General features: G+C 52.3%; 1 protein-coding gene across 1 annotated transcript; it reads right to left on the bottom strand.

Moving 5' to 3' along the window:
* Positions 1 to 1,962: 1,962 nt before the first annotated feature.
* Positions 1,963 to 9,267, bottom strand: LOC131587171 (argininosuccinate lyase). The gene is made up of 16 exons (XM_058854743.1): positions 8,978 to 9,267; positions 7,553 to 7,757; positions 6,873 to 6,956; positions 6,508 to 6,564; positions 6,166 to 6,263; positions 5,803 to 5,880; positions 5,488 to 5,565; positions 5,292 to 5,344; positions 4,895 to 4,957; positions 4,637 to 4,751; positions 3,925 to 4,009; positions 3,698 to 3,757; positions 3,354 to 3,437; positions 3,079 to 3,159; positions 2,608 to 2,714; positions 1,963 to 2,203 (listed from the first exon to the last, which is right to left on the bottom strand). Exons 1-16 carry the CDS (start codon positions 9,265 to 9,267, stop codon positions 2,053 to 2,055), a joined length of 1,689 nt encoding a protein of 562 aa, XP_058710726.1. The 3' UTR covers positions 1,963 to 2,052.
* Positions 9,268 to 13,363: the final 4,096 nt, after the last annotated feature.

Raw genomic sequence — 13,363 nt, 5'->3', positions numbered from 1 at the left:
GGTGCCGATCTCAGCCCGGTCCCGATCCCAGCCCGGTCCCGCTCCCAGTCCCGGTGCCGGTCCCACTCCCGGCCCGATCCCAGCCCGGTCCCGATCCCAGCCCGGTCCCGATCCCAGCCCGGGGCCGGTCCTGCTCCCGGCCCGCTCCCGCAGCTCGTCCCGCCCGCCGGGGCGGGCAGTCCCCGGGCCAGCCCCGCTGCTGGTCCCGCTGCAGAGCCCCGCCTTGTCCCGGTGCCTCCCAGCGCACCCAGGAGCCGCATCCCCGCTGCCTTGTCCCCTTCAACCAGCCCCGCTCTCATAACTCAGCTGGGGAGGAACCCAATCCAGGTCCTTGGGTCCTTGTCCGGAGCAGCAGGACACTGCCGGTGACATCCAGCTGCCTCTGGCGGCTCCACCAGGTCCTTTCACAGCTGGATTTCCAGCGTAGTGCCCTCTGTATCCATCCGGAACAAAGCTCAGACTCTGTTTGTAGCCACCAGTTCATTCAGTGCTTCTCAAACATTTCCACTCCTGATTATTTCTTTTTCTTTTTCAGACTTCCAGGCTTGAGGATGCGCAGACCATCACTGTCTGCACAGAGAAAAACCCTTTGAAGCGTTTCATTGCCAGATTCCTTCTTCTTCTGGAGTCCCTCACTTTTAATGCTTCTTTTCTTGTGTGTGTTCATCCTTTATGGATGGCCCTGTTCCAGGCTTTGACAGGAGTTTGCTGAGGGTTTGGAAGAATGGTGAGCACAAGATTACATCCAGAATGAGCCAGCTGATGATCAGCCTAAGTGAATTCCTGCCTCAAATGCCTTCCTGTGGCCTGTAATGAGCAGGGGTTTGAGACCAAAACCCAAATCCCAATGAGTCAGAGCAGGGTGATGGTGAAAGTCTGAAGGCACCGTGAAGCACACTCTGTAACATCTGTGGAGCTCCACAGAACCCTCCAATCTAAAATATTTCACAGTTTTAAGAAAAGGGCGGATGGGTGGGAAGTACCAGTGACTTTAAACTACTTATTTCAGTAAGAGACTAAAATGTGGTAATCTTTAAATAATTTTCCTTTCATTTTGGCCCTGTGTCACCCAGCACTGGCCATGAGGGACAAAGCCAGACTTCTGCTGCTGGGTGCAAGAGAAAATCTGTTCAGCTGAGGATCTGAGGGGAAGGAACCAGAAGATACAAATAGGAAAAATAAGGGGAGTGGCGTGGATCAAGAAAGGTTATGGGAGGAAAAAGAATTGTGAGGGGGAGATGAGGAAATCTCTGTTGTTCTGACACTGCAGGTGTTGAGTATTGGTGGTACCTGTGGCTTTCTTGTTCCTTTAGCTGAGTGTGCAAAATGATTTCCTGGCCAGGGGACCAGTCTGGAGAGTGAGACATGAGCCAAAACAGGAACACAGCAGGAAGAAAGGGAGCAAACACAAAGGAGGTTTGTGGAAAGGTAATTGAAACGTGCTGTTTAAATGCCAAGAGAATGGATTTGTTTTAAGGCCAGAATAAGGAGAGTGTTGAGAAGCTGGAGAAAGGGAATTCTGCTGTTGCTGATCCTTCTCCCACGTGTTAAAAGCACAAATGCTCAATCACAAAGGTGCGAGCACTCTGTGTCTCCTGGGGTACTTTGTCTGGAGATTTATCTGCTGGCAGTTTATCCTGCCTGTGCTGCAGCCCTTGCCCTAAACTTGATGAGGCAACACCTTTGTTATTTCAGTTCCCTGCGTGTGTTCCAGACCCGCAGCTCTGAGTCAACAACGCGCTGCTGCCTCAGCACCGGGAGAAGGGGCTGAGCAAAACCTAAACTCTGCAAGGCTGGGGTGGGAAGGGAATGTTGCTGAGTAAAAAGGGACAATGCCAGTGTGCCAGCCTCCCCTGCAAGACACACATCCCCAGCTGCAAGGGAGGAAGAGCCCACCTCCTTTCACACCTGGGCTGAGCTCAGCCCATCCTCACCCCGAAGAATCAAGACGCGAGAGCAGAATTTCAGTGAACTACAGACACCCCAGTGTTTATTAACTCCAGACCAGTGGCACAGGCACAACGCTGCAGGCACGGCATCTCTCCCCACACTCTAAGCCTGTTCCTTGAGCCTCTTGAGCAGCTCCCTCAGCTGCTCGATCTGGGTGGACACGCTGCTCTTGGCGGTGCCGCCCGCGGCCGTGTACTGCTCCACGCTGCTCACCACGCTGAACACCTGCGCCACGTCGCTGCCAAACAGGGGGCTGGGGGCACAGCGGGGCTGTCAGGGGGCTCTGGGCTGCTCCACCTGCCCAGGGCCTGCAGAGAGGCTGAGGGAGTGAGGACGGAGCCTTTTCCCCAAGGGAAGCGCTCCTGCGCTTCTGCTGTCTGACATCAGCTCCAAGGGGACACCGAGCAACTTCAGAGCCAAACCCCTCTGGGGGCTCCCTGCTTAGGGCAGAAGGGTCTCCCAGCCCCTCCCAACAGCTCCTGCCCATGCCCTGCTGGGGTGGAATGGAGGTGATGTTGTCCCCTTCAATGTTTTCAGCCCCAGGAGAAGCAGCCTTGATACTCAGGATGTTGAGGTGCTGCCCAGACCAGGCACTTTTGGGAAGGCTGATCAGGGCTACTGCTCCATGAAGGGAAGTGAAATAACAGAGATACAAACCTGATGCTCTTCAGGTCCTCCAGGCTGAGGTTGTTGATGGTGATGCCTTTGGTCTCGGCCAGGTGGACGGCCTTGCCAGCAGCGATGTGGGCTTGTCTGAAGGGCATCTGCAGGGGGAAGCAGTCAGTGACCAGGCAGCTGGGCTGCTTTTCCATGAGGAAAATGGATGTGCTACTTCTTTTGGCTGGCCTGTTTTCCCTTAGGGCAATGCAAGCTGAATCTGGCAGTGCTGGGGTGGAAGAGGGGAGGATTCAGGAGTAAATTATGATCAAGAAATTTGGGTGTAAATGGCTATGAAGTCCCCCAGGCAGCGCTGCTTGAGATGCCTGTAAAGGATGTGTTTCCAGCTTTCATGGTTGTTGACTGCTCATCACCCTGGGACACAACAGAAGGGTCTCATCCCAGCTCCTCACTGAGCAGTTCCTCTGCATCCAAAGAAATCCCAGCTCCAGCTCTCCCTGGGGCACTTACTCCTTTATGAACCAAGTAGAGAGCCAGGTCAGATGACAGGATCTCAGGGCTCAGTGCCTTCTCCATGTTCTCCTTGTTGATCTGCAGAAAGGAGGGGCAGAGGGAGATGTTATCTACCATCAGCTCCACCTCGGGGCACATTAGCTCTTAGAGGGAGTAAAATGAGCGGTGTGGGTGAGGCAATGAAGAGTTTTCACTTTAGGACCAGTCTGGAACTCTATCCCCTGAGTTACAGCATGTGCTCCGTGCTCCACAGCGAGAGGGTGAATCCTTACCTGGAGGGTGGAAATCACTCCAGTGGCAACCTGGAGCACAGCATTCAGGGTGTCTACGACATCAAAGACGGCCTCCTTGTCCTCCTGCGTTGGAACAGCGATGGAAATGGCTCTGAGCCAGCCTGGTGCAGCCCAGCAGGTGGAGCAGGCCAGGCAGCAGAGCAGGGATGTGATCCCAGAGGCTCCTGCCAAGGCACTCAGGGTGACACCGGCAGCATCCCCTCCCTCAGCGCCTTTCCCAGCTCACAGCCAGGGGCTGGGCACACAGATCGAGCACTGGGACAGCTCAGGAGCAGGAATGTGTCTGCCCAGAGAGAGGCTGTGGAGAGGAACAAGTGCTTTACCTGCAGGTCCTTGTTGTAGGTGCTGGGGAGTCCTTTGAGGACCATGAGAACTGCAGCCAGCTGCAGAGGGAAGCAGGAGAGGCACGGAGTGAGGCACAGAGCAAAGCACAGCCCCAGGGCAGGCTCAGAGCACACAGCCCTGCACAAAGGAAAAGGCAAGGGAAAGGAGATTCTCCAGCCCCAATATCAGCAGTTTCCTCTCCCTCTTCCTCCTTGTTGGGGCTCACCCGGCCGAACACTCGCCCGGCTTTGCTGCGGATCAGCTCCAGACTGTCGGGATTCTTCTTCTGAGGCATCAGGCTGCTGCCAGAGCTGCAGGGAAGGTGTGGAGTGCACTGGTGAGCAAAAACCCTCTGGCTGAAATCCCTGATCCAGCCCTCTGAAAAGAACCTCTAAATCCCTTGTACTCCTGTTTAGGGTGTAGGAAATCAGCGAACTGAGTGTGCCAAGTCCCTCATGCTTCCCACAGCAAAGCCTTTAGCTTTGCACCTTGTCTGGAGCTGCCACACAGTCCCACCTCTCACAGAGGGAGGAAAAGGGGGCTCCCCCTGCAAGCTGCTGCAGAGGTGGTATCAGCAGGCCAGGCTAAGTGATCCCAGGGAGGGAGGGCTGTGTCTGTGGCACCCCAGAGACAAGGAGTCTGCTGGGATTGCAAACCCAGCCAGGCAAGGAAGGGCTCTGGCAGCGTTCCCAGCACAGGAGGAAGCTCTCTCTGCCAGCAGTTCCTGGACAGGACTTGCTGGGCTGAACACAAACTTGGTTAAGTTACTAGAATGACAAATAAGTGACCAGTACTGAGGAACATTCACCCTGAGGGTGCCTTTGTGCCAGGCCCTTGATGCTGGGTCAGCCTCATGCACAGAGAGACCCCAAGCACTGCCTCACCCTCCCAGCCTGGCAGAGCTGAGGAGAATCCCTCAGCAGACACCAAAAACCTACCAGTAGGTATCAGAGAGGGTGAGGAAGCCGAACTCGCTGGTGCTGTAGATGATGAGATCCTCAGCCATCTTGCTGAGGTGGATCATCAGCAGGGTGGCAACTGACAGGAATTCCACTGCAGGCAAGACAGGAGATCAGGAGGGGGAAAAGGTGCTGGGACAGCCCAGGGAACCCTGAGTGATGGGTTCCAGCCCTTTATTAAGTTATCTGGAAAGGTGTCAGGTTCCCCCAGTGCTGGCAGGCTTTGGCTGTGCTTACCCACAAAGTCCCTCTCGCTGACAGCATCCATGCTGTTCAGGCTGATGGAAGCAAAGTCCAGCTCTGCAGGGAAGGGGATGGACACAGGAGGTCACACTGGCCCTGACAGCAGCCTGAATGCACCAGGCTGCCCCAGGGGAGGTGACTGTGAGCCCTTGAGCAGTCCCAGGAGCACAAACACATTTAGTGGGGTTTTTGTTAGGTTTTTGTTAGGATCCCAGGGAGGCAGAGTGCAGCTCTTCCTCCTCCCACCTCCCTGGCACTGCCTGACTCTCTGCAGCAAAAACCCTGGAAAACCAAAGGGCTCTGGCTCCAGGATGGGGAATTATGGTGCCATTCCCTCCCTCCCAGGTGGGACAGGTACTCCCATTCCCCTCGGGCCCAGGGAGACATTTACCACTGCGCAGCAGCTCTCTATCGATTTCCAGGGGGTTTCCAGCCAGGGCGCCGCTGCCAGGGGAGAAAGAAACAGAAATCATGCAATCCTCCTTTCATATCCATCCAAAGCTGAGCTCTGGGAAGCAGGAAAGGCACTCCTGAAGACTTTGCAGAGCAAAGCAAGGCCCAGTGATCACACAAAGAGTAGACTTTACCTTCCCAAAGGCAAGACATTGATCCTCTTTTTGATCTCTCCCAGGCGCTCAGAATCGCGGGTCAGAGCAACAGCATGGCTGGGGAAGGACAAGGGGAGAAAGCACATGAAGCCAGGGAATGGCTCTTTCCAATCATTATCCTGCCATGCCTGGAGCCTAGGATCAAACATGAGGCTGGAGTGGAGCCTGGACAGAGCCAGGGGGCACAGGGAATTCCTGTTGCAGTTTGCAGGGCTCCCTCTGGTTTGTCACCACCCCTGGCTGTCCCCTCAGCACAGCAGGGCCCCGAGGGTGCAGAGGGTGGGAGGTGCTCACCTGAGCAAGAACTGGCTCCATCGGATGGGCTGAGCTTTCTGCAGGTGGGTGTAGCCAGGCAGGATCACATCGATTTCTCTGGGAGGAAAAGGACAGAGAGGTGAGCAGCAGAACAGGGACAGGGACAGGGACAGGGACAGGGACAGGGACAGGGACAGGGACAGGGACAGGGACAGGGACAGGGACAGGGACAGGGACAGGGACAGGGACAGGGACAGGGACAGGGACAGGGACAGGTCTGCAACTCCCTGCACAGGAGACCCCGCTGCTGCCCACCAGGGTCAGACAAAGGACAAACCCAGGAGTCTCCTGCCCCAAAAAGGCCAAAGTTACGGAAAACAGGGACTGTGGGAAAGGACTCACATGGCAGCACGTTCCACCAGGGTCTTAATGAGCTGCAGGAGGTGTGTGGAGATGATGGAGAGGGAATTCTTCATGAACAGCTTCAGGTCAGTCACAACCTGTGGGAGATTGGACACAGTCAGTCCACGAAGGGTGACACATATGCAGTGACAGCAAGATAAACCCCTCCTTGTCCTGTGTGATGGGAAGGTGCATCTTCTTCTCCTCATCTGGTCATATTTATGTGGTAATGTCACCATTTCTTGCTCCCCAGGAAGAGTTCCAGAGGCCACTCTGATCTGAGGTCTCCTGAAGTGAGGTAGAGGAGGAATAGAGAAGGAGAAAAAAAGCCTCTGTCCATACCTGATCATTCCTGCTTCTGCCAGTGTGCAGCTTCCCAGCTACGTCTCCAATCAGCTCCTGAGGACAAGAGCAGGAGTTGTGTCAGCATCTCTGTGCTCTGAGCAGGACAGTGCACATCAGCACATCTCCCTGCCTGGAAGGGACTCAGCTCCAGGATCCTGTGAGGAAGCACGGCACGTGTGCTGGGGAAGGAAGGGCAGCTTTGGGCTCTGTGCTTGTGCAGCCCCAAAAGGGGGTGTGGAGACCCTTGGCCGTGCCCCAGGGGGGTCAGTGCCAGCAGCTCTGAAGGGATTTCACAGAGGGACACAGGGACAGCCCTTCATGTCAGGCAGAGGATCAGGAACAAGAGGCTGGAGGAGCCAAACCTTCAGCCTGCGCTCGTTGGCAGTGTGGATATCCTCATCAGTCTGGATCACACCAAAGACTCCTTTGGACCATTCCTCAGAGATCTGAAAACAGCAGAAACATCACAGTTACCCTGCTGGGGCTGGGGCTGGGGCTGGGAGTGTTCCCAGCAAATCCCAGCTCCTGTCATGCCCAGAGGTCTCATGCAAACTCTGGCATTTGGGCTGTTCACTGCATCCTGATATTCCATATTATTGGTGAGATTCACCTCTCTATCCATGATACTCCTGCACTGTTATGGAGGATTTAAGCATTGCAAGGAAAATTTGATCTTAAAGGTCAGTGATTCCTTCAGCATCATCCACAAAGCTTTTCCTATAGAACATTGCACAGACTCACCGTTGTCCAGGGTGGGTGAGCAACAACATTGGATATTTTATAAAAGCCCTTCTCTGCTGCCTCCTCTTCCCCCCTACACCTGCTGTGCTTTGCCTCCTGCCAAGTCAGGCAGCCAGACTCAAGATCCCACGTGCCAGCAGGAAAAGGATGTTCTCACTTCACACTGAAATGATTCCTAGTGTCTGCTCAGTCTGAAGAGGACACGAGGACATTTAAAGACACTCTCTAAAACAGCAAGATTCTGTCAGGTAAGGAAAGATTCATTCCAGCACACATGAGAGGTTTTGAAGGGAAGAAATACCTTTTCCAGGCCACTCAGGATCTTCTCCAGCTCAGTTTTGGACAGGATTCCAGCCTTCTCCAAGGCTTTGGCATAAGCCATGCTCCCCTGGATGTCGACTTCAGACAGTCTCTGATCAACAGTAATGGAAGCGCTGAGCATCTCCATGATGGGATCTGTGCTCCCCACAAACCTTCCTGCCATCATTTTGTCCCCCTGCAAGTAATGAAGGGAAGAGACACAGATTTATGGATACATCCCCTAAAAATCAGTTTCATGTCCATCCTTATCAAAGTGAAATTGAGGATCATCTCAGGGATGGTTTTATTCAGTCTATACCAGAAAAATCCTGGATTTCAGAGCATGTCACTGTCACTAGAATTAAGCCCTTGAGGTTACAGGTCTGTCTTAGGGATCCTCCAAGATACTTGACTTCTGCAGGACTCTCTGAAAATAAGCATCAGAGCATGTGGTGCAAGATCAGCATGGAACTCTCTTTTAAGGCAGGTGCTGATCTCTGACCCTTTAATGGACTCCTGACCAAAGGGAAAAAAAAATATTAGAAAGGTAAAGGAGGCAGGGATATAGTGAAAACTGTTCTCTGACCTTTGAAATATTAAAAAAATCCCACTCTTTTAGGGAGACTAGAAGAAAATATTCAGCTGACAAGGAGCTGTGGGCCAGCACAAGCCACAGACTCTAAAACACTCCTGTAACTACAAATTGTCTGAAGTTACCGATTGAAGCAGCTCCAGAGCACAATTAGGATAAAACCGGCAGGTAACAGAAAGGGAGGCCTGGGTGCCTTTGAGTGTTACAAACGCTCGAAGGAGATGAAAAGGGCACAGAAAAGCCCCGAGCAGCCCCAGAAGGGCTTGGAGGGTGCGCGGAGCCGGGCGGGCGGCGGAGCTACCATGGACAGCGGGCAGGGACCGCGCCATCAGCAGCCCTGTTCCCAAAGGATCGGAGCAGGGAAGAGCAGGAGGGAGCCTGCCGAGGCAGGATGAAGGCTCGGGGGGCGGGAGCTCTGCGTTCCAAGCGGGTTTGTCCGCAGGAGCTGCCGCGGGGGAGAAATGGGGGAAAAACACCAAAGTTTTGCAGCTCCTTGCTGGACATCCTGCGATGGGCGCAGGGGACAGGGAGTGAACGGTGTTGGGAGGGAAGGGCTGGGATGGGAAGAGGTGTCCAGGTCAGAGGTGGGACTGTGGATTATTGCAGCAAAGACGTTCGCTGTCCCCTTCTGCATTGAAAATTCGGGAAAACCACTCACAGAATCATTAAGGTTGGAAAAGACCTCCAAGATCAGTCCAACACTGCCAGGACCACCCCTATCCCACGTCCCTAAGGACCACACGGACACCTCCCCGAGCCCTCCCAGGGATGCTGATCCCACCCGTTCTGAACGGAGCAGAGAAGGACCCGGAGCAAAGCCAAGCTCCCCCTCACCTCGGCTGCCATTTCGGACGACGTTTTGCTCGTTTGTGCAGCGATCCTGGCACCTGGTGCAACCTGCGGGACAGCGCGGAGATGCTGCTGGGGTGCCTGCTCCCAATCCTCGGGAACCGCTCCCTGCCCCGCTCCCGGTGCGCTCCAAATCCCCGGGAACCGCTCCCTGCCCCGCTCCCGGTGCGCTCCAAATCCCCCGGAACCGCTCCCTGCCCCGCTCCCGGTGCGCTCCAAATCCCCGGGAACCGCTCCCTGCCCCGCTCCCGGAGCGCTCCCGGCTCCTCGGGCATCACTCCCGGTGCGCTCCCGGCTCCCCGAGCTCCTCTCCTTGCCCCGCTCACGGTGCGCTCCCAATTTCGCATTCCCGGTGCGCTCCCGGCTCTCCGGGCGCCGCTCCTGGTGCGCTCCCAATTCCCCGTTCCCGGTGCGCTCCCAATTCCCCGTTCCCGGTGCGCTCCCAATTCCCCGTTCCCGGTGCGCTCCCAATTCCCTGCTCCCGGTGCGCTCCCAATTCCCTGCTCCCGGTGCGCTCCCGGTGCGTTCCCGGTGCGCTCCCGGTGCGTTCCCGGTGCGCTCCCCGTGCGCTCCCGGCTCCCCGGGCACCGCTCCGGGCACCGCTCCTTGCCCCGTTCCCGGTCGGTTCCCGGTCGGTTCCCGGGGCTCTCCCGGCTCCCCGGGCACCTCTCACCTGCTCCGCACGCCGCCCTGGCCGCTCTGTGGCTCGCTGCTCCCCGGCCCCGCTGCCCCGCTTTTACAGCCCTCGGCTCGGGGCTGGCGGCTCGGCCCGCCCCGCCGGGGCGGAGTGTGCCCGGGGCCGGCCCCGCTCGGGTCCCCCCCGTGTCCCCCGTGTCCCTTCCCACCCCTGCTGCCGCTCGGGGACAGGGGCTGCTTTGGAGAGGGAGGTTTGGGAGGGATGCTCGAGTGATGCTTCTTACCCGGTGTAGCTCCAGCGCTGTGGACAGGTCAGGAATATCCTTGGAATGCCTTGCTGGGAATATCCCATCACTCTGTGTCACACCCCTCTCATGAGCAATCTTTAATAGAAATATAATTGATCCCTGTGCCCATTGCCACCCCAGGAAACACTAACAATAGATGGGAGCCTCTTGTTCTTTCCCATCTCTGCATGGATGGAACTGCTCACCCCAGCTGGAAAGATGCTGCAGCCCCAGATTTGGGGCTGCCCTGCTGTCCCCAGCTTGTGGGGTCACCTGAGAGCTTCAGGCAGTGGCTGTGGGGCTTGGAGTTGCATTTATGGCAATAACCTCCATCTTAAACTCATCACATCCTAAATATTGTGGATTTAAGTGACTGATGTAAAGCACAAGAGACCTTTTAGAGCAGCAAAGCCATGACTCAGTGTGAATTTCTCATTAATTCCTCAGAGCATTTCCTGCAGCCCCTCCACTGAAAGGTGAATATTTTCTGCTGTCTCCAAGTGAGCTCCTGCAGTGTAGTATTTTTCCATGCACATTGTCCAAACCTCTCACAGAGCACAGGAAACATATTCCACCTTTCTTATCCACGTTTTTGTTGGATTTCCCTCCCTTAAACAGACTCCCTTACTCTTTTTCTGCTGTTCTCTCAGTTCTGCATCTTATCCCCTTTTCCTTTTTCCACTGGGAAACTGAAATATTTCTCAATCTTTTCGCAGTCCTGCTCCTTCCTCTTGTGAAATCCCTGATTTTTACCACATTTTTTGTCTTCTCCACCTTTTCAAAGTGTCCTTGTCCTTACTCTGGGCTTTGACAGGAGATTGTCAATGTGCTGTGAAAACATTAAGCACGGGATTTATAACTGGTGTGACCGAGTGTAAATAAGATTTTGTTAACCTGTGTCTGATATTACATGTGACAGGGGATGTTCCATCCACATGGGATCTGTCAGCAATGCCACTGTGGATTTAGCAAACTTCCCAGGGATTAGTTGGCTTGGAGCGCTCTGCTCAGCTCCTGCCCCAGTGTGTATCTAGGAAATGATGAATTCTCTCTTTATTTTTAGATCAAACAAGCAATAACTATGTTTTCTGTATAATGAACAACGTAGAATGTAGATTAATATTTTTATGAGAGTGGAAGTAAAACGAAATACAAGCAGAATTCCTCAACTTAAAGATGAACATTGAAGAAATAGGATTTCTTAAAGATGCTTGGAGCAGGAGAGTTGAATTTTTTGAGGAGAAAACAGTAAAATAGCAATACAAAATATACTTTCTAATGCAAACTGAAGTGCATTCTCATTATTACCTTCTCCATTTGTTCTGGTTTGGATGTGTCTCCACTTCTCATCATCACCTTTCAGTGTTTTATTTGAAACAGAAAGATTAACCTCAAAATCCTCATCTCACAGTAAATACCAAGGAAGTTCTGAAGGAAAAGTCTCCCACTTATTTTCCTTTCTGGCACAAGGGATGGCAAATCATTCCTACATTAATACTCTCAGCTACACACTTTTCCAGGTGAAAATAAGTACTAGAGAGTAAATTTCCAATTCTGCAGCACAGAGAAGTTTAATTAAATACATTTGAATGTTCTCAAAGATCTGAACTTAATTTGTACTTCTGTAATCAGAGTCTTTCTCAACAATTTCACTTTTTTGCTGGAAGTGTGCAATGCTGAGGGAGCGCAGCTCCGAAGGAGCTTTGGTGGCTCCGGAAATCCACTTTTCACCACAGGACTGTGAAGGAAAAGGATGTCAGAAACAGCTACAGTGCACCTTCTTTTAAAAACATCCTTTTTTTTTAGCTGTCTTTTCACTTTGGAGACAGAAAACAGCTCCATGGGCTGAACGCAAACGCACCGTCAGCTCGGCTGACACCGAGCCGTGCTGACATTTTTTTGTTCCAAAAACCCCCCAACTTTGTTTTTAACAAATTTTTGACTGTAAAAGACAAAAAAAAAAAAAAAGAAAAAAAAAAAAGAGAAATAGCTACCGTAGGGTGCTGAGCGAAATGCTGAACACAGTAAACATCTTTCATGACAAAGAACACAAATACCCTGCAGATCTGCTGTCAATAGCAAGTCCTAGGCCCCCTGCTTTCAATAGTTAATACTGAGGCCCCTCTCTCCCCAAGCCTTGCTGGTAACAATCACAATGTTAAAATGTTGACATGCTAAGCACATTTGGATAAAAAACCCATGTCTGCATTCCCTATGGATGGTGTAGCACCGCTGTCTAACACCTAAAGAGCAGCAATTAAAGCCCCAAAGTGACCTTCTCACCTCACCCAGCCGCTTCTCTCTCGATATTCCCTTTCGTGGTGTCATATTTGGAGTCATATCTGTATTTACAGCCTGCCAGGGGTCCTGTCTGTGCTGGGAAATGTTTAGGAGGAGTAGCTCAATTAGGGGAAAAAATGATGGTGGAAGAGGTGTTTGTGTCACGCTTCTTCATGCCCTGCAGTGTCTTCGTTGTGGGTTGTAAAAAGCAGCACTGGTTGGAAAAAAACGTGTCAGGAAAGCAAAATTTTGGGGAAAGGGTGGGAAAAACGTGTCAGGAAAGTGAAATTTTGGGGAAAGGATGTAAAAAAATGCGTCAGGAAAGCAAAATTTTGGGGAAAGGGTGGAAAAAAGTGCATCAGGAAAGTGACATTTTGGGGAAAGGGTGGAAAAAAAGTGTTAGGAAAGTGAAATTTTGGGGAAAGCGCAGAAAAAAATGCATTGGGAAAGTGAAATTTTGGGGAAAGGCTGGAAAAAACATACCCAGAAAGTGAATTTTTGTGGAAAGGGTGGAAAAATGTGTCAGGAAAATGAAATTTTGGGGAAAGAGTTGAAAAAATATGTCAGGAAAGTGAAATTTTGGGGAAAGGGCGGAAATAAATATAATAATTTGCTGCTGGGGGAGAGATATAAAGAGATGTAAAGGAGAATTAAGATTATTGTGCTGAAGGTTCTGAACCATTATCTGAAGAGAGTGGTGAGAAGCAGACAAGGATTAGCAGATTTCTGGAATGAAAGCCTGAAATTTGATAGTGTGGAAATACACTATTTTCACATGAATCCTGACATCCTTTCCCTTCTTTCAGGCAGCTGCATGTGGAGGGTTTGGGGCATGGCAGAGCGGTCACAGAGCTTTTGCTGTGCCAGTTTTGGCCAATTTACAAGGTCAGTTAATCCTGACATGAAAAAGGGCAGCATCCATCACATCCTGTGCCCTGAGTCACACCAGCAGCTCTCAGTCTGCCTTTGGACACCTCTCTCCTGGCTTTTTTTTTTTTTTTTTAATTCTATACCACTCCACAATAAATGATTTGGAAGTATAAATAAATTTCTATCCGTACTACAATCTGTGTGTGATGGGGGTGCACATGCTCGCTGAAATTTTTTTAGGGGTTTTCAGATGAAAAGGGCTGAAAAGCCTTTTCTGCTGGCTTTTAAATTTTGCCCA

This window comes from Poecile atricapillus, chromosome 21 (assembly GCF_030490865.1).
Source record: "Poecile atricapillus isolate bPoeAtr1 chromosome 21, bPoeAtr1.hap1, whole genome shotgun sequence".
NCBI classification, from domain to species: Eukaryota; Metazoa; Chordata; class Aves; order Passeriformes; family Paridae; genus Poecile; species Poecile atricapillus.
This window is presented reverse-complemented; position numbering and strand designations above follow the sequence as displayed.

What these genes read in the sequence shown, in the direction of transcription:
- LOC131587171 (XM_058854743.1), bottom strand. Translation starts at nt 9,267, where the DNA reads ATGCCCGAGGAGCCGGGAGCGCTCCGGGAGCGGGGCAGGGAGCGGTTC. An exon ending in AATGTCTTGCCTTTGGGAAG is followed by an intron (nt 5,345 to 5,487) that starts GTAAAGTCTACT and finishes CTCCCCTGGCAG; the next exon opens with CGGCGCCCTGGCTGGAAACC. An exon ending in TCTACTTGGTTCATAAAGGA is followed by an intron (nt 2,715 to 3,078) that starts GTAAGTGCCCCA and finishes TTCCCCCTGCAG; the next exon opens with ATGCCCTTCAGACAAGCCCA.